Source organism: Euprymna scolopes, chromosome 43 (genome assembly GCF_053919585.1).
Source record: "Euprymna scolopes isolate OS-2025 chromosome 43, ASM5391958v1, whole genome shotgun sequence".
Lineage (NCBI taxonomy): Eukaryota > Metazoa > Mollusca > Cephalopoda > Sepiida > Sepiolidae > Euprymna > Euprymna scolopes.
The window spans coordinates 16,609,635-16,628,880 of NC_136524.1; the positions used below are offsets into that span (position 1 = coordinate 16,609,635).

The following is a 19,246-nucleotide window of genomic DNA, read 5'->3' on the forward strand; positions in this document are numbered from 1 at the left end:
TTTTGCCTTCTGTGAAATATCACAGAAGGCAAAAAAGAGAACTCAAAATTATGATTATCAAATAAATTGTAGACAGTTTAAAATACTAGGTCCGAATTCATATATGATTCTATTGTATGATTATCAAATAAATTGTAGACAGTTTAAAATACTAGGTCTGAATTCATATATGATTCTATTGTATGATTATCAAATAAATTGTAGACAGTTTAAAATACTAGGTCTGAATTCATATATGATTCTATTGTATGATTATCAAATAAATTGTAGACAGTTTAAAATACTAGGTCTGAATTCACATATGATTCTATTGTATGATTATCAAATAAATTGTAGACAGTTTAAAATACTAGGTCTGAATTCATATATGATTCTATTGTATGATTATCAAATAAATTGTAGACAGTTTAAAATACTAGGTCTGAATTCATATATGATTCTATTGTATGATTATCAAATAAATTGTAGACAGTTTAAAATACTAGGTCTGAATTCATATATGATTCTATTGTATGATTATCAAATAAATTGTAGACAGTTTAAAATACTAGGTCTGAATTCATATATGATTCTATTGTATGATTATCAAATAAATTGTAGACAGTTTAAAATACTAGGTCTGAATTCATATATGATTCTATTGTATGATTATCAAATAAATTGTAGACAGTTTAAAATACTAGGTCTGAATTCATATATGATTCTATTGTATGATTATCAAATAAATTGTAGACAGTTTAAAATACTAGGTCTGAATTCATATATGATTCTATTGTATGATTATCAAATAAATTGTAGACAGTTTAAAATACTAGGTCTGAATTCATATATGATTCTATTGTATGATTATCAAATAAATTGTAGACAGTTTAAAATACTAGGTCTGAATTCATATATGATTCTATTGTATGATTATCAAATAAATTGTAGACAGTTTAAAATACTAGGTCTGAATTCATATATGATTCTATTGTATGATTATCAAATAAATTGTAGACAGTTTAAAATACTAGGTCTGAATTCATATATGATTCTATTGTATGATTATCAAATAAATTGTAGACAGTTTAAAATACTAGGTCTGAATTCATATATGATTCTATTGTATGATTATCAAATAAATTGTAGACAGTTTAAAATACTAGGTCTGAATTCATATATGATTCTATTGTATGATTATCAAATAAATTGTAGACAGTTTAAAATACTAGGTCTGAATTCATATATGATTCTATTGTATGATTATCAAATAAATTGTAGACAGTTTAAAATACTAGGTCTGAATTCATATATGATTCTATTGTATGATTATCAAATAAATTGTAGACAGTTTAAAATACTAGGTCTGAATTCATATATGATTCTATTGTATGATTATCAAATAAATTGTAGACAGTTTAAAATACTAGGTCTGAATTCATATATGATTCTATTGTATGATTATCAAATAAATTGTAGACAGTTTAAAATACTAGGTCTGAATTCATATATGATTCTATTGTATGATTATCAAATAAATTGTAGACAGTTTAAAATACTAGGTCTGAATTCATATATGATTCTATTGTATGATTATCAAATAAATTGTAGACAGTTTAAAATACTAGGTCTGAATTCATATATGATTCTATTGTATGATTATCAAATAAATTGTAGACAGTTTAAAATACTAGGTCTGAATTCATATATGATTCTATTGTATGATTATCAAATAAATTGTAGACAGTTTAAAATACTAGGTCTGAATTCATATATGATTCTATTGTATGATTATCAAATAAATTGTAGACAGTTTAAAATACTAGGTCTGAATTCATATATGATTCTATTGTATGATTATCAAATAAATTGTAGACAGTTTAAAATACTAGGTCTGAATTCATATATGATTCTATTGTATGATTATCAAATAAATTGTAGACAGTTTAAAATACTAGGTCTGAATTCATATATGATTCTATTGTATGATTATCAAATAAATTGTAGACAGTTTAAAATACTAGGTCTGAATTCATATATGATTCTATTGTATATTGCTTTCATACTTAAAAAAATGGTGACAAATACTTATGTATATAAATATAATGGTATATCTTAATTTGGTTGAGTATGTGAGAACTGTGAGGAGTAGAGAGTGTAAAATACACTGTTGTTGACTGTTGTGTAGAAAAGTCATATTTGAAAATTTAGTAGTCATATTTGAAAATTTAAGTAGTTTGTTATTATTTAAGATTTTCAATTTTTTTGTTTGAAATCTGACTACCATTTTGAATATGAGAAAATCAAATTTAGGGAATAATAAAGATATATATATATATATATATATATATATATATATATATATATATATATATATGCCTTCTGCCTTGAGGCTTGCATTTACAAACATCCGTGGGCTTAGAACGAATTTAAATGATATTGAAGCATTTCTCCTAACAAACACCCGAGATATCTTAGCACTAAGTGAGACTAACCTACACTCCTCTATCCCCTCTAACTACTTTAACATGCCTGGATATCCCCCACTCTGCCATAAGGACTCTGACAGACATATGCACGGGCTTGGAGTATATATTCGAAACACCCTTCCCTTGACTAGAGAAACTAAACTAGAATTGGACGATCAAGCCTTTATGACTTAACATGCAACATAACATTAGCTACTTTTATTTTCTCTACCGCTCTCCCTCGACCCAGGACTGTACCCTAATAAATAAAGTCTCTGACAGCATAGATACAGCACTTTCCCTCGACACTAGTGCACAAGTACATGTATTTGGTGACTTCAATGTCCACCACAGCAACTGGCTTGGATTTTCCACTCACACAGATGCAGCTGGTAGCGCAACACATAACTTCTCTATATCTCATTCCCTATCACAGATGGTTACGTTTCCAACCCGTTTCCCAGACCAGCATGAACAACGCGCATCACTTCTAGATCTGTTTCTGACCACAGTTCCCAATGACTGTGTAACTAATGCCCACAGCCTACTTGGGAACGCCGATCATGCAGTGATAATGGTTGAAATAGCCCTAAACTTTAGAGCCAAAACTGAAGAGCCACTGCTCAAAACAACGAGATATTATAAAAAGGCTGACTGGGATCTCATCAGAGACGCCCCATGGCAAAATATCTTTTCACTTCCTGCTGAACATTGCGCAAATGAGACCACTGAATGGTTCAAAATGGCAATTGAAACACATGTTCCCATGCGCAAATTTTATAGCAAGCCCCACTCTCCCCAATGGTTTACTTCTACATGTGCAGCTGCAATAGCGCAAAGGCAGCATGCGTACCACATATTTAACTGACATAAATCCAGTTCAAACAGGCTGAAGTATATAGAAACCAGAAGTAACTGTAAGAAAGAAATAGCGACAGCTAAGAGAGAATTTACTGAAACCACTAAAAAACGCATCGAAGCACAGAAATTAGGAACCCGCAACTTCTGGAAAATCTACAACAGTGTAGTAAATAATGGGCAATCAACAATCCCTCCACTATCCAACAATCATGAGGTTGTTTGCTCTGCAACTGAGAAGGCTAACATGCTTGCCAGTCGGTTTGCCTCCAACTCCACACTGGACCCTGCCAACCACCCCCTCCCTGACTTTCCTTTGCGGACAGACGCCCCACTAGACGATCTGAAAATCACCCCTTCTCAGGTGCATGCTATCATAAAAAACCTTGATACTACAAAAGCATGTGGACCGATCTCATCCCGGCTGTGCTATTAAAAAAGTGCTCCGCCGAAGTAGCTCCAGTTCTCTCCAAACTGCACAACAAATGCCTTAATGAATCTTGCTTTCCTGCCTGCTAGAAAACTGTTTCTGTAGTACCAGTTTTCAAGAATTCTGGCGAAAGAACTGACCCAGTAAATTATCGCCCCATTAGCTTCCTCCCACTTTTTTCCAAAATATTTGAGACCATAATTAACCATGCTCTAGTCTATCACCTTACAGATGCTAAACTTCTGACTGACCAACAATATGGATTTAGGAAAGCCCGTTCCACAGCAGACATCCTAACTGTAATCTCAGAACGTATATACCAGTCGCTGGACAAAGCGGAGGAGAGTAGAGCGGTAGCTCTAGATATATCTACGGCTTTTGACAGGGTTTGGCATGATGGTCTTCTCAGGAAAATCAGATCATACGATATCACTGGAAGAATACATAATATAATTAAATCCTTCTTAGATAAGAGAAAAATCCAGGTTGTCCTCGACGGTCATACATCTAAACAATATGATATAAATGCGGGAGTGCCTCAGGGGTCTATTCTTGGACCTCTATTGTTCCTAATATTCATTAATGACCTCCCTGACAAAATTGTTTGTGAGATGGGTATATATGCTGACGACACCACGCTCTATAACAGACACAACAGGAAAACAAATGAACACATATCTAAAGAAATGGCAGAAGCACTAGAGGATAACCTCCGATCTGTAGTTGTAGTGGAATGGGGACATAAATGAATGGTCACATTCAATGCTGCCAAGATTAAACTAGTTTCCTTCAATAATTACAAGAAACTTTCTCTACCACCAATAACAATGGCCAAAGACTCTTTATTTGAAAGTACATCTTTTAAACTCCTCGGCCTAACGCTCACAGGAAACATGAGTTGGAATAATTACATTAAGAGTATCGCCAGGACCGCTGCGAAGAAGGTAGGTTTTCTCTACTGTGCTAGAAAGATACTAATGCCTGAAAGTATCCTATACCTCTAAAAGGCCACCATTCACCCATGTATGGAGTATTTTTGTCATATTTGGGCTGGTGTATATTGCACTAGTCTCTCACTCCTAGACAAGATTCAAAAGATCTGATAGGTTTTGAACTATCATCTAAACTTGAGCCTCTGTCCCATTGACGAAACGTTGCATCCCTCTGCCTGTTCTACAAGTACTTTAACGGTGAATGCTCTGACGAACTGCAAGCACTTGTGCCCCATCGACGTAAATACCCCCCGACAAACCCGACAAGCAGCTAAATCCTACCCCTTCACAGTAGAGATTCCTAGATATAAGAAAGCCTTCTACTCCAGTAGTTTTTTCCCCAGAACTGCTAGATTTTGGAATTCCCTTCCAGGTCTCTGCTTCCCCAAATGTACTGACATGCAGAAGTTCAAATGTAACGTGAGCTGACAGCTTGCTGCCCAACTCCCTACACAGTACCCCTGGTGCCTATGTCCCTGATAGTAGCCCCCTACAACAGTGGCTATGTGCCTTGTTTAGGGTGAAAATGTAATAATAAAAAAAATCTAAAAAAATCTGTAAATAAGTGAAACTATTAAATCAATAAGTTGTTTTGCTCAAAGACAATTATTAACAACATTTATGGCAATTTGATAAATGTTTTTTTCTTTTTATATTTATAATTGATACAGGTATGGACGTGGATTTGGCTTTGTCGGATTCCTATTGGGAAAAGAACATTTTATGAATGTCAGGAACTGTAACCTTGGAATTTTATTTTACAGTTTACAAATCATTATTGGTATGTAAAGAATTTTTTTTCTTTTTTCTATTAATTTTTTAAATATTTATAAGTTTGTATTTGTTAATGAAAAAGTTTACTAAAATTGATTTGCTACTCAAATGTAATTATGTTTCAGTCTCAACTTATAAGGCTTAGATTTAAGATTGAAATATGGTTGCATTTCTATAAGCATTCATTCTACAAATAATTTATTGAGCACTATTGAATTAAATGCTAATAAGTAGAATTTTATACTGAATGATGTTAATTTGGTTTTGGACTTATATATATAGAGAGAGAGAATTTGTAAGTTGAGAAACTAATACAAGGTGACTTTAAAAAAAACATTAATTAATTTAATTCAGTTTCGACAATATAGGTCTTCATCAGGCATGGAATCAGTATTTTTCTTTCCTTGTGATGTGTTGCCGCTTGAAAATCAAAATCTATGTAGTCTTAAACTGTTTTTTTTTTCAAATGTTCCAATTGGGAACCAAACTGATTCCATGCTTGATAGAGATATATATTGTCATAATTGAGTTGGTTTTGATTTTTAAATAAATAAATGTTTATTTAGAAATAAAAAATTCTGCATTGTATTGACTACTTAACTTCTAAATTCTAATTCAAATTCATACAGTGTTTACACAGGAAAAAAATCTCTTATACATACATATATAAACATGTGTGTGTATGTGTGTGTGTTTGATAACGTTCATAACGTATTAATCTAGATAATAAGTATAGAGTGTAAACTGTTACCCATGCAGCATACATATGCACATAGTTAGAATTGTTGACTAAAATGGAAAGTCCTGATACATATGGTTCTAATGCCATTATGAGAGTTTTCCAAAATGTTGCTGTATACAGTCTTAAACTGGTTTGAAAATTTGGTTTCCAGAGTTTTCCCAGTCTTGGCTTCTGAGTCCTTTCTTTATGAGTAGGTATTGTTATAAGTCAGTAAAGATTTGAAATCAAAATTTTCTTTCTCTCTAATGAGTTGTCGTTTCAGACTGATGAGTGACCTACTCAAAGCACTGATTTTCAGGTGTCACTTTCACCCATTCTCTTATCAATAAACGTAGTAGCAATTCCATCGTTTATATAATAAGTCCTACAAGCAGGCAAGGAGCTTGATTTAGTTCTCAGAAATGTTGATGTGTGCTTTGAAGTGCATTTTATAAACCATGAGAGCTTTACTTCCATTGCTTCCTTGTGGCCATAATAACCTAAAAACCAATTAAGAATAATTTTTAAACTAACACATGAAAAGGAATTAGGTTTAGTAAGTGACTATTAACAATGTTGGATACTTGATCAGAAATACACTATATTAGATATAATAGCTATTTTTATAATTATGTATTAATAGTTGTTTATGGCGGCAGTGGAGTTGATTGAATGAATAATAATTATTTAGTTTGAATTTATAGATGTAATTTGTGCGTATGTACAATAGCTTTCTGCATTGTTAGTGGGTTTATTAGCAAGAATGCTAAATAAGTTTTGATGTAAGAGAAATTGTCAGTTATACTTTATCTAAGTAAGTTTTAATGTAAGAGAAATTGTCAATTATACTTTATGTAAATAAGTTATGACGTAAGAGAAATTGTCAGTTATACTTTATCTAAATAAGTTTTGATGTAAGAGAAATTGTCAGTTATACTTTATCTAAATAAGTTTTGATGTAAGAGAAATCGTCAGTTATACTTTATCTAAATAAGTTATGCAGTAAGAGAAATTGTCAGTTATACTTTATCTAAATAAGTTTTAATGTAAGAGAAATTGTCAGTTATACTTTATCTAAATAAGTTATGCAGTAAGAGAAATTGTCAGTTATACTTTATCTAAGTAAGTTTTAATGTAGGAGACATTGTCAGTTATACTTTATCTAAATAAGTTATGATGTAAGAGAAATTGTCAGTTATACTTTATCTAAATAAGTTATGCAGTAAGAGAAATTGTCAGTTATACTTTATCTAAGTAAGTTTTAATGTAAGAGAAATTGTCAGTTATACTTTATCTAAATAAGTTATGATGTAAGAGAAATTGTCAGTTATACTTTATCTAAATAAGTTTTAATGTAAGAGAAATTGTCAGTTATACTTTATGTAAATAAGTTATGATGTAAGAGAAATTGTCAGTTATACTTTATCTAAATAAGTTTTGATGTAAGAGAAATTGTCAGTTATACTTTATCTAAATAAGTTTTAATGTAAGAGAAATTGTCAGTTATACTTTATCTAAATAAGTTTTAATGTAAGAGAAATTGTCAGTTATACTTTATGTTAATAAGTTATGATGTAAGAGAAATTGTCAGTTATACTTTATCTAAATAAGTTATGATGTAAGAGAAATTGTCAGTTATACTTTATCTAAATAAGTTTTAATGTAAGAGAAATTGTCAGTTATACTTTATCTAAATAAGTTTTGATGTAAGAGAAATTGTCAGTTATACTTTATGTAAATAAGTTATGATGTAAGAGAAATTGTCAGTTATACCTTATCTAAATAAGTTATGATGTAAGAGAAATTGTCAGTTATACTTTATCTAAATAAGTTTTGATGTAAGAGATGGTACTACCAGATCAGGCTGTCTAGTGGCTTCCTGAGACGAAATGCACCTACATTAAACTTCTGTTTTTGTTTTCTATTCTCTTTTGTAAAACTAATTATGTTCTGCAAAAACAAAAACAAAAACAACAGCCCCCTCCTGCTTTTCCCTACCTTTTTTTTTCTTCCCTACTTCCCAACCCCATAGAATACGACTGTTTCCCTGCAGAGAGTAAAAGCCTCTCAAAGGGGCTACCTGTTGGCCGTGAGTGGCGATCCATAATGACTCGGAAAAGGATCCTGGTGGCTGAGCAACTGATATTTAGGGGAGTTAAAGATATCAGTTGCACTTTGGCCTCGTACAAGACTAGATGGTTGGTCGGAGGGGCCCAATTCGATCAATCGGCTAGTTACGTTAAGCCCCAACTTCTACTTTTCTATCAATTTCCTCCAAACTGTAACAAATACATTTCTACCCTGTACCACTGTAAACCATGTACATATTTTCCCCTCTTTTCCATGTGTTAGAAGTCAGTGGCTAGGGTCAAATGTGCCAAATGATTAAAGTCATGACATGGCTGTATAGTGCCGGAAGTTACTACAAATGACTTGGATTGTGTAACTAAAGCATTATGGGTGCTCATGGCTCCCATTTGGAACATGTATACTGTTTTATGTAGCCCTGGCATGACAAGGCGAATGGGTTTCCCCCTAACATGTCCCAATATTGAACTCCGAGGTTGGTGGAGAGCATAAACAATGAATTTAAAATATATATATGACCAATAATAAAAACTCCAAGTGCCAACACGTCGACTCGGGTGGTTCAGATAATGAACTATATCAAACATCCTCAAAATTTATTGTATTGGAATCCACCGAAGAAACCAAAATAACTGACTTATCACCGTTTATTATACATAAAATTATATCGGCATATACTAACCAAAATAATGTAAAAACTTTAAAAAATAAAACCCTACTGGTAGAAGTAGAAAGAGAAAAACATGCCCCTTTTCTCCTAGGAATGAAAACTTTCCACAACATAAATATCAAAACTTATCCACACAAGAATCTGATTACATCCAAAGGTGTAGTAAAATCGAAAGACCTATCAATGTGCACTACTGAAGAGATAACAAAAGAACTTAAAAACCAAGGAGTAATAAACGTTAAAAGAATTACAATAAAAAAAGAGAATCTACTGTACATATGAACACTTACATTATGCAGTTCGATAGACCCACTATCCCAAAAGAAATCAAAATTGGGTTCAACGTTGAAAAAGTTGAACCCTTTATACCAAACCCACTTCAGTGCTTTAAATGCCAGAAGTTTGGCCACCATGAGGATGCATGTAGGGAACGAGCAGTGCGTGGCAGATGTGGCCAGAGAGATCCAGACCACACTGTCAATGACTGCAATCTTGATTGCAAATGTGCAAATTGTGGAGATAACCATCCTACTTATGCTAGAGCATGCAGAATCTGGAAGAAAGAAAGGGAAGTAGTGTCAATAAAACATACCGAAAACATCTCCTACCTCGAAGCCAGGAAAATAGTAGATGGATACATGAAGGAAAAGACGTACTCTCAAGTCACATATCATCCAACATCACTAACCAAGACTTCAAGTATGAAATACTAATAAACAAATTGTTACAATTGGGACCAAATGACTGGCCCAAATTTATAAATGAAATCAAACCAAACATATCATCAAAAATTAATCATCCCATTAAATCATCAACTAATATTATCAATAAAACAAATTCTCAACCAAAATCAGAACATCCAAAAAAACAAAGTCGATCAAAAGACCACAAAAATCACCAGTTGAAAAAGACGAAACTAAGGAAAAACAAAATGAGTTAAAAGAAAGACCATACAGGTCACCAATACGTCTTTCCCGTGGTGAAAAAAACACACTTGAAAAACAAACAAAAAATACATCTACCAAAAAACAAAATAATATAAAGAAATTACCACAAACAGAAGCCACTACTACTACTACTACTACAAATAGATTTACGGAATTAGAAGACATGGAAACTAAAGTTACTCCTCGAACCAAAAAATAATTCTCATGAATTACAAGAAAATCCAATGGAATTGCCATGGATTGAAGGCAAATTACAATGAAATTTTATTGTTGCAAACCAAATTTAATCCTTTGGTTATTTATCTTCAAGAAACCTTCCTTAAGAATGAGGACAATTTGAATATAAAGCACTATCAACAATATAACTACATTCATAATACAGGACTTAATAATACTGTAACCCTTTTCCCCCTCCCATTGCAAAACTCAATCATATTCTGCAAGGCTGAGAACAAAAATGACAAAATCCACTATAAAACAACCAAATCAAAGCTACGAGCTAACAATTGAAAATACAAGGAGCTTGAAGAATAAAAATCTCATATAAAATAACTGGATACAACATCGAATACTATTCCCAAAATAACTGGATTCGGCATTAAATAACTCACAAAGGGTTGATATGCCGTTAAAAAAAATGATGTAAGAGAAATGTTCAGTTATACTTTATCTAAATAAGTTTTGATGTAAGAGTCATACTTTATCTCTGCTTATTATGTTTCACTGATAGTTGAACAGAGACTGCATCAAATTCTTAAGATGTTAGAATTATGAATTAAAAAGCCTTTTAGAAAGTAGTTTCCAAATTATCCTATCTCTAGCCAGGTCTTTATTTATCTTCTCTCAAGTTCATTCTTATCTCTTTATCATAGATCTTTTTGACTTTCCCCTTTTAATAAAACCTGCTACCTGAACTCTTCTACATTTACTAACACAAGAACTCTCATCTCTTCTTTCAACATGGTCATACCTCTGAAGTCTATTCTTTGGCACATATCTGTTGAGATTTAATCTTCTTCTGAGGTTAATATATTGGCTCTCCAAACTCAACAGTATGGCGAAGTTTGAGGGAGGAGAAAATGGGATTCTATGTTAACTCTTCTATTTTTGAACGTGCAGGCTAGAATTTAGATTAGGGTTTTTATATCTTTGCTGCAGTGAGAGCAGTGCAAATGAAAACAATGCTTTGTACACATCTAGAAAATCTACTATACTGCTAGTATGTGAATGAAAGACAAAATCGCTATCTAGGAATTAAACAGATTTTACAAAGTTTAGTTAACAAGAACAATATCCACAGATTCTCAATAAAAATCATTATAAACATTTGTTTAGCCAGATCTACATAATATTTTGTATATATTTGTGAGAAGGGATAGTCAACTATGTGTACATGTTATCATTATTGTGCGTTTATGCATGCATGTGTGTGTGTGTGTGTGTGTGTGTGTGTGTGTGAAACATAAGCTATTCAAGTATGCGTATGCCTGTTCTTAATTTGTTGTTGAGCAAATCAAACCACTGCAGAGACCATACAAAGATCATGTCGCAGGATGTCTGGGAAGTTCTCATTGTTGATTACTGCACTATCACTATCACTAATTCCTAACATTGTGAAGAATTGTTGTTGTGTGTGTGGGGGGGGGCTGACTATGCGTGTGTAATAGAAATATTCAACTCATTGAAAAAGAGGAAGAAAAAAAAAGATTATATGTTTCAGACAAAAATAGATTATGTAGAAAGAAGAAAAGTGTGAAAACAAAATCGAATTATAAACAGTGTGACATTCCTTTGGGAATCCTATCTCAAAAACTGCTTAAGATTATGTGGTGCTTTTATAGAGGCTTAAAGGCTTCCAAAGGATCTCTTAAAATTATTAAAGCAGAACAACTATTGAAAAGAAGTGAATCTGATTTTTTTCAACAACAAATTCAAACATTCTTGGCTGTTAGGAGCAGTTTGGGAGCAGCAAAACATTTTGCATAGAATGGATCACAATGTTTTGATATGAAAATTAATTGTTTTTATAGGTATCATTATTGAATATACACACAGTTTGAGTTCCATCTTTTTACTATTAACTGTGACTGTTAAGAGTGTGAACAGACATAAGAAGATGGCAACATCTTTTGAAAGCAGATCTATTTTATAGGCATTATATTTATGTCATGCATCTTTAAAAAAAATCAAAAAACAAAAACAAAAAAACAAACAAAACAGAAGTTTCTCCATTTATATTTGAAATTACATTGTAATCTATAAGATCTTAATTTGTTAAACTTAAGATTTGAAATAGTTTCTTTTTTTAGATATACCTAGAAGAGATTGTTTGAAATAAAATTTTCATTACTAAGCAGATTAAATTGGTAAATTTTAAGAATATCTGTTCTTAAATACTGAATTTAACATTTAATTTTTTTTAATTTCAGGAATGTTTCCTGGACCCTTGCCTGTCTTTGTTCTTCTCCTGGCATCAGTGATTTCTGTTATTGGCTCCGTATATTTGGCAATTATTCTTTGTGTTGTTCTCAAGGACATATGCATTGTGTGTATCACAACATATATCATTAATGGTAGCCTTATGTATATCAATTATCAAGCTCATACAACTTAAAACATCTTCAAAACAAATATGAAAAAAAATACATTTCTTTCTTACATTTAAAAAATTTACTTCATTCATTTTAACCCTGCTTCATTCATGGATTTTAAGCTTATATTGTGAATTTTTAAATTGTGCCACAAAATTTATTTTAAGTTTTATTAATTATTATTATTATTATGAGATGAACTTGCGTGTCAGCAATTTTATTTCATCAAAACATAAAAAAAAAACTAAAAACAAACTATATTTGTTAAATTATGTAAGCATACCATGTTTAAAGGTAGTTAACATAAATCCCAGGACTGTGATATACAAAACCCTAACCTTCGCATAGTAAATGACTGTCCCTCAGATTAAGAGACACAGCACTAAATTATTTTGTTAAAATGCATTTAGATGTTAAATGCAAAACAAAAATCCCTCTATTCTCTATAGATGTGCTTGTCCTATGCTGGCCTTCAACAAATGGATGCTTCAGCAGAGAGAACATTACAGATTTGCAGAAAACTGTTCATGTCAATGGAAAAGTGTACTGCTCCAGTGAACAGAAAATAATAAACTGTACAGGTTTGGCAAGGCATATAATTATTCAGCCCTGAAGATATCCTAAGCAAGTACTTCAGTATAACCTGCCAAGCAACATGTGTTATGACACACAACAAAACAATCAATTGTTGGGCAAAAAATGAATAACCTATCACAAAAGAAATTATTTTATTCTTACATTTTAAAAATTTGCCCCACTCATTAAAGTTATGTTTGCATCTTGACTTTTTAAAAGGTGCCTTAAATTTTTATTCTATACCGATTTGATACTATTATCATATGTTCAGGCATGTCAGCCATTTTTATTTCAACCAGGCATACTTAAGAACAAATCGTTTTTACTGGATTTAAACATATTATGTTTAAAGCATGGCTTCAAACACGTGGCCCATGGGCTACATGCGACCCCAGTGGATTATCTTTCTGTGGCCCATAGGAAACCATTTTCATTACCAATATTTTTTTTACAATTTTGATAAGTTTAAAACATTGTTTTACAACTTTTGCATTAGGAACATTGAATTTAGTGTATGCACCAAATTCAATATGTGAACAGGATCTTTAGTTCCTCTCTATCACCTTGACTTCCACACCTGTGAATGCAATACAAAGTAATGTTTATGCAAGAAAATATTCTTCTGTAAGAAGGCCCCCTCTGGATTTTATGCCTCTACCTCTTATCCCCAACCTGCTGAAGTCGATGTCGTCCCTGTTGGTAATATACTTATGAAATTACCTTCATTTGGCAAACTTAATTGCTCCCTCATTATGTCATGGCCATTTTGTGTCGTTGAATTTGAGATCTCTGCTTTAAAGCAAGTCAGCTTTATTTTATCTAGCATCACAAGAATTGCAATGACTAAAGTGCTTTTTCAATGCATTACTGTATAAAGCATCACAAAAGCCTTAGTCATGGCAGAAAATGTTGAACATAAGAAGTACAGATGCAGTGCATTCAAAAAAACATTTTAAATAAAGCAGAAAGCATTACTGCATACTGAATATAAAGCAAATATTGAAGCATGAAGATAGTGATATAAAAATATATATTTTATTGTACTGAAGTTATAGAGAGATAATTAAACCCATTAGCAGATCTACTTCACCCTCTTTCATCTTGAGCTAGCTCTTGTAACATAATCTCATAGTCACATCATTGGTAATCACTTTTATCTCTAATTCCTTTATATAAAAATGTTCCATCCAAACATATTTAGCTTTTCATGTATCTCACTTTCTGCTTCTGACCTTTCGTGACAGTTATTTCTAATAATGGGCATTTCTCTCTCAACTCAGTGCATGCTTAACACAAGATCAGACTATAACATTACACTGGCAGATTATATTAAAAATGGATTGTGCTATATCTCTCTGTGTTATAGCTAATTCCTTTATGTAAAAATGTTTAACCCACACATTTTTGAAAATAGAAAACCCCTTTTCGCACACATATCCTTTTCTGCCCCTTTTGATAATATCTTGTCTCTTGGCTTGATCCAAATTCGACAAAAGATCAGGCTAACATGTTACAGTGATGGATGGTGTTATCTAAATGAACTTAAACATGCATATAAATATATCCGTCCTTTCAGCTATCATTCTTCTCTTTATTACTTTGTATGCCATACATATTTACCTTGCAGTCTTAACATTATGTTGTCCAACTTTACTATAATATCTTCTAATTAATATATTTATGTTCTATAGCTTCCATCTAGTTCTTGATAAAAGTAGATATAATGAAATAATTAGCTGTATTTCAAATCAAATATATCAAATGAATTTTTGTTCAACTTTAAAGTATTGCATAATAGTTTTAATGTAAAATAATGTTTTAACCATCATCTGTACATAGAAAATTACATTGTCCAATGGTATGAAAGGATTATGAAGATTATTCAGTTTTGCAAAGAATTCAGACTTTATCCATTTCAAAATAGATTCTTCCAAATAGAATATAACATCATAATTCCATTATCAACATAAACAATTTGGAAAACGTACTCTTTACATTCTTTCTATTGTAATATACTTTAGATGCACATATAATTATTACCATTTTGAATGAATAAAAAAGTTACATTTTATTTAAAAAATATTTAGCTGACAATAATTTTCAAGGTAAAAAGTAACTATTTTTAAAAGCGTGAAATAAATACATTTTTAAAAATTTATTTTTAAAAATATTTATTGTTTTAAAAAATATATAAATTGTTGCAATTGTCAATGAATAAAGATATGTGTGTTTTATTTTTAAAGAATATTTAGTCAGTATTAAAATTAACACTTATACTTGGTCATGGACAAGAACAAACTACTCTTATTAATGAAATAAGGAGTTCAGTTATTTTATTAAAGAAGAAAAAGTCAATTTTTTATTAAAAACCTAAGTAAATATTTATTATTTCAAGAGAAATATTATTATTAACATTAATGTTGATAGATAAAGCTAATAAGGAATTTCCACACGGTACAGCTAACAGTAGTAGTAGTAGTAGTAGTAGTAGTAGTAGTAGTAATAATGTAGTAATGTTTTTGGAATTTTGGAGATAAGATTAAATAATTTGGATTATTTGGATTATTCAAATGACTATATCATTTTGGATGTTATTGTTGCAGTTTAGAATCCAACTTTCTTTGAGTGCATTTTCTCAAACTTGGGAAACCATATTGAACTTGGGAACCTATGTGAAATTTTGAACTGAACTTTTTGTTTAATCTATAAAAATGGATTACCCTTGTTCTGTCAGCCATGACGAAATACAAGTGTTAAGTAATTTTATTTAATTTTTAGTATTGTTTGTATTGAGAATAGGATCATAAACCTCCAGAAGACTGTCATTTAGTACTCATTATCTTTATCCCTTGCGCCATGTCGGTCACTACAGACGATACTAACTAAGAATAAAAATTGCTTAACATTTCTACTCGGTCATGTATGATGAAACAAGAACAATCTCCACCTGAAAATTAAATAAAGAATTTATTTTGAAATTCTATATAGATTCTGGAGTTAAAAAGGATGCATCTGAAAACGGTACGAGGTGATATTGGCTGAAAATCTTATTGTATCATCATATTTTCCATACAGTAATTTATTTTTCTTAATTAAAAAATTGGTGCCTTTCAATTATTTATGTATTTTTGGAATTGAAAAAAATCTTATTTTGTTTTATTAAATTATTTTTATAAAGTAACTTAATAAAAATATCATGAAAAATTACTTACACTGATACCGCCATTAACATAAATTCTCACCCAAGTAAAATGATGAGACAACTCCAAGTGTATATCGTGTATTTCTCATAGCAACATAACTTTGATAGTTAGTTTTTCTTTGTTAATCAGTGAAATCATAAACAAACTGAAAGAAACGTTTTACAATCCTACATGAAAATAAAATTACAGTATTAAATCCACTACAATACATTTTGTTTTTTATTAACACGCCTGCCTTTTTTTATCTTTTTGTTGAATAATGAAAAATTATTTATATGGTGACTCTTCAAGATTGGAAAAAAATTGAAAACATTTTTTTAATTAAAATTTTCTAAAATTTATGTTTAAACTGTCAAGTAGAAAATAATTTGAACTGACTTTAAAATTCTTAACAATGGTAAATGATAAGAAGTTTAGGAAATATTTACATTAAATAATTTTATAATTACAGATAAAAACAACATTAAAGTTTTATAAAAATCTGGGTATATTAATAATTTAATGACCAACTGATACTTAAACTTATTTTTTAAGATACTGTTTAAATAAATAAATAATGATAAGTAATATATTTGGTATGGTTTAAAAATAAAGCAAAACAAAAATAAAAGCAAAAACTCCTGGACAATACTGGATATGTGCAGCAAGTTTATATATATATATATATATATATATATATATATATATATAAGAAGCAAGAAAGCAAGCAAGGTTCATAGAATTTTATATATAATTTTATATTTTAGCCCGGCGTTGCCCAGGTATTTGGATGTGTATGTTGAGCAAAAAAAAAAAAAAAGTGGTAGTAGGAAGGCAGGCTCAAACCCGTCCTGCGAAGGAGGAAAAGAATGTGAAAAAAAACCCTGACGTCTTTGCTGTTATGACTAATGCCAAACCGGATGTGACATAGGTTTAAATTAAGGCTAGACAATCGAAAGGAGAGGATGACTTTAAAAAATATCAGCGAAAAAAGCGACCCCCCTCCACCCCTGTTGAAAAATGCCCAGTTGAAGGTGAAGATATTAATGTTTTTAGCCAATTTTTCGATATTTGTCATCTGAAAGGTCGAACTTCAAAATGATACTGATCTTGGTAAAATCTGTGGCCTCTGTTGAAAGTTTTAGGCAGACATGATGATTGCAACGTCTTGTCACACGAGTGCCACTCCCTCAGACATGAGCCCAAAAATTACTTCCATCGCCACAGGACCATTTTAATAGACAAATGCCTGAGGGAGTATCGATACACAGATGATGTTACAGAGTCTTAGCTTTGTACGACAGCTAAGTCTCTCTCTTGGTTCAAAATGTTGAGATCCAGCAACAAGCAAGTGCAAGATAGCCAGCAACAAGTTAAACTGCAGACCAGTTTAATGTGGGTACTAGTCTCCTGCTTTATGGTTTTTTTAAATCAGAGATTTGCTTCTCCTGGAAAGGTTGCCTTCACCACGGCTTACGGGAGCCCTCTCCACCCACAAACACACACAGTGCTAGTTGGCCGTTGACCCCGAAAAAGGGTTCATTCGCCCTTTGAAAGGTCTTGTTTTTTATCCTTCAGGGAGACTAGCCAACCTCCTCACCAAACAAATCTGGTGGGGGAGCTAGTTTAGTCGCCGGTGCCTGACCATGAGACAGGTAGTACTGGGTTACATGGTACCAGTAGCATATGACATGACCTGACATACAATTTAGGCAGATATACATACATACATACATACATGATAATTGCAACGTCTTGTCAGACGAGTGCCACTCCCTCAGTCACTGAAAGTCCATGAGCCCGAAAATAACCTTTTTTTTTTTTTTAATTAGTCCTGCCAGCGACTTCACACGCTCAAGCAGACATGACATTGAAGACGGTCCTTGGCATACATACATATATATATGCATATACACACATACATACGCATACATACCCATAAACATACACACATCCATACATCCATACACAATACATATAACACATACAAACATATACATACACACATGCACACACATATACATATATATGCATACACATATATACTATCATATACAAATACATACACACATATACATACATATTCACATACATATACGTACACATGTATGTACATATACATACATACACATAAAGTTACCTACATATGCCTACATATGCACTTATACGCATACATATATATGCATATATACATATACATATGCATACACACAAATATATATACGTATGTACATACAGACACACATAAGCATATATATACAAAAAATAAATAAATAAAAATATATATACACATACATATATACATGCATATACAAATAGGTATACATACACATACATACACTAGTACATATATTAACATGTATACATACATAAATACACACACATATGCATATATAGAATGATGGCAGATCAATTATTACATGCTTCCAGCATTTCAGGGCTACACACATGACACTTTTTCCATCGCCACGGACAATTTTTATAGACAAATGCCTGAGGGAGTATCTATACAAAGATGATGTTTTTTTTTGTTGTTTTTTTTTTACATAGGCATCACCACATTATCAAGGCCAAGAGGCCACTCAAGGATAAGGGTTAAAGAGTGTACAGTAGAAATTGGACAATATAGTAATCATTAGTAATGAAAATTTGGTAAATTTGATAACTTATATGGAACGGCTCATCAAGAACTTATTTACGTTAGACTTGAAGACAACCATATTGTAGTCAGCCGGAAAGCAGGAAAACGGAAGACAATTCCACAGGCGTGCAGTTTTAAGAAAGAAGCTTTGTTCATGGAATCTACGTTTAGGTTTAGGCACAGATAAAGAGTGGGGGGAATTATTGATAGTGTTTACAGCTAGACGAGTGTTTCTTGTGAAAGTTTGGCGAGGGGGACCATAGATTGAAGCTCAGTCGAACACTTTCCATGAAAATAACGATACATCAGAGACAAACTCGCAACATCTC

The 19,246-nt window shown here is 31.7% G+C and overlaps 1 protein-coding gene across 1 annotated transcript in view; it reads left to right on the forward strand.

Annotated features, from left to right (window-relative positions):
• LOC145268213 (vitamin K epoxide reductase complex subunit 1-like protein 1) overlaps nucleotides 1-14,042 on the forward strand; it is a 61,906-nt gene extending 47,864 nt beyond the window's left edge. Inside the window, exons 3-4 of the mRNA XM_080123512.1 lie at nucleotides 5,399-5,508; nucleotides 12,357-14,042. Of these exons, the coding sequence (XP_079979638.1) occupies nucleotides 5,399-5,508; nucleotides 12,357-12,541 (295 nt within the window). The 3' untranslated portion in view covers nucleotides 12,542-14,042. The remainder of the gene's footprint in view (nucleotides 1-5,398; nucleotides 5,509-12,356) is intronic.
• The last annotated feature ends 5,204 nt before the right edge of the window (nucleotides 14,043-19,246 follow it).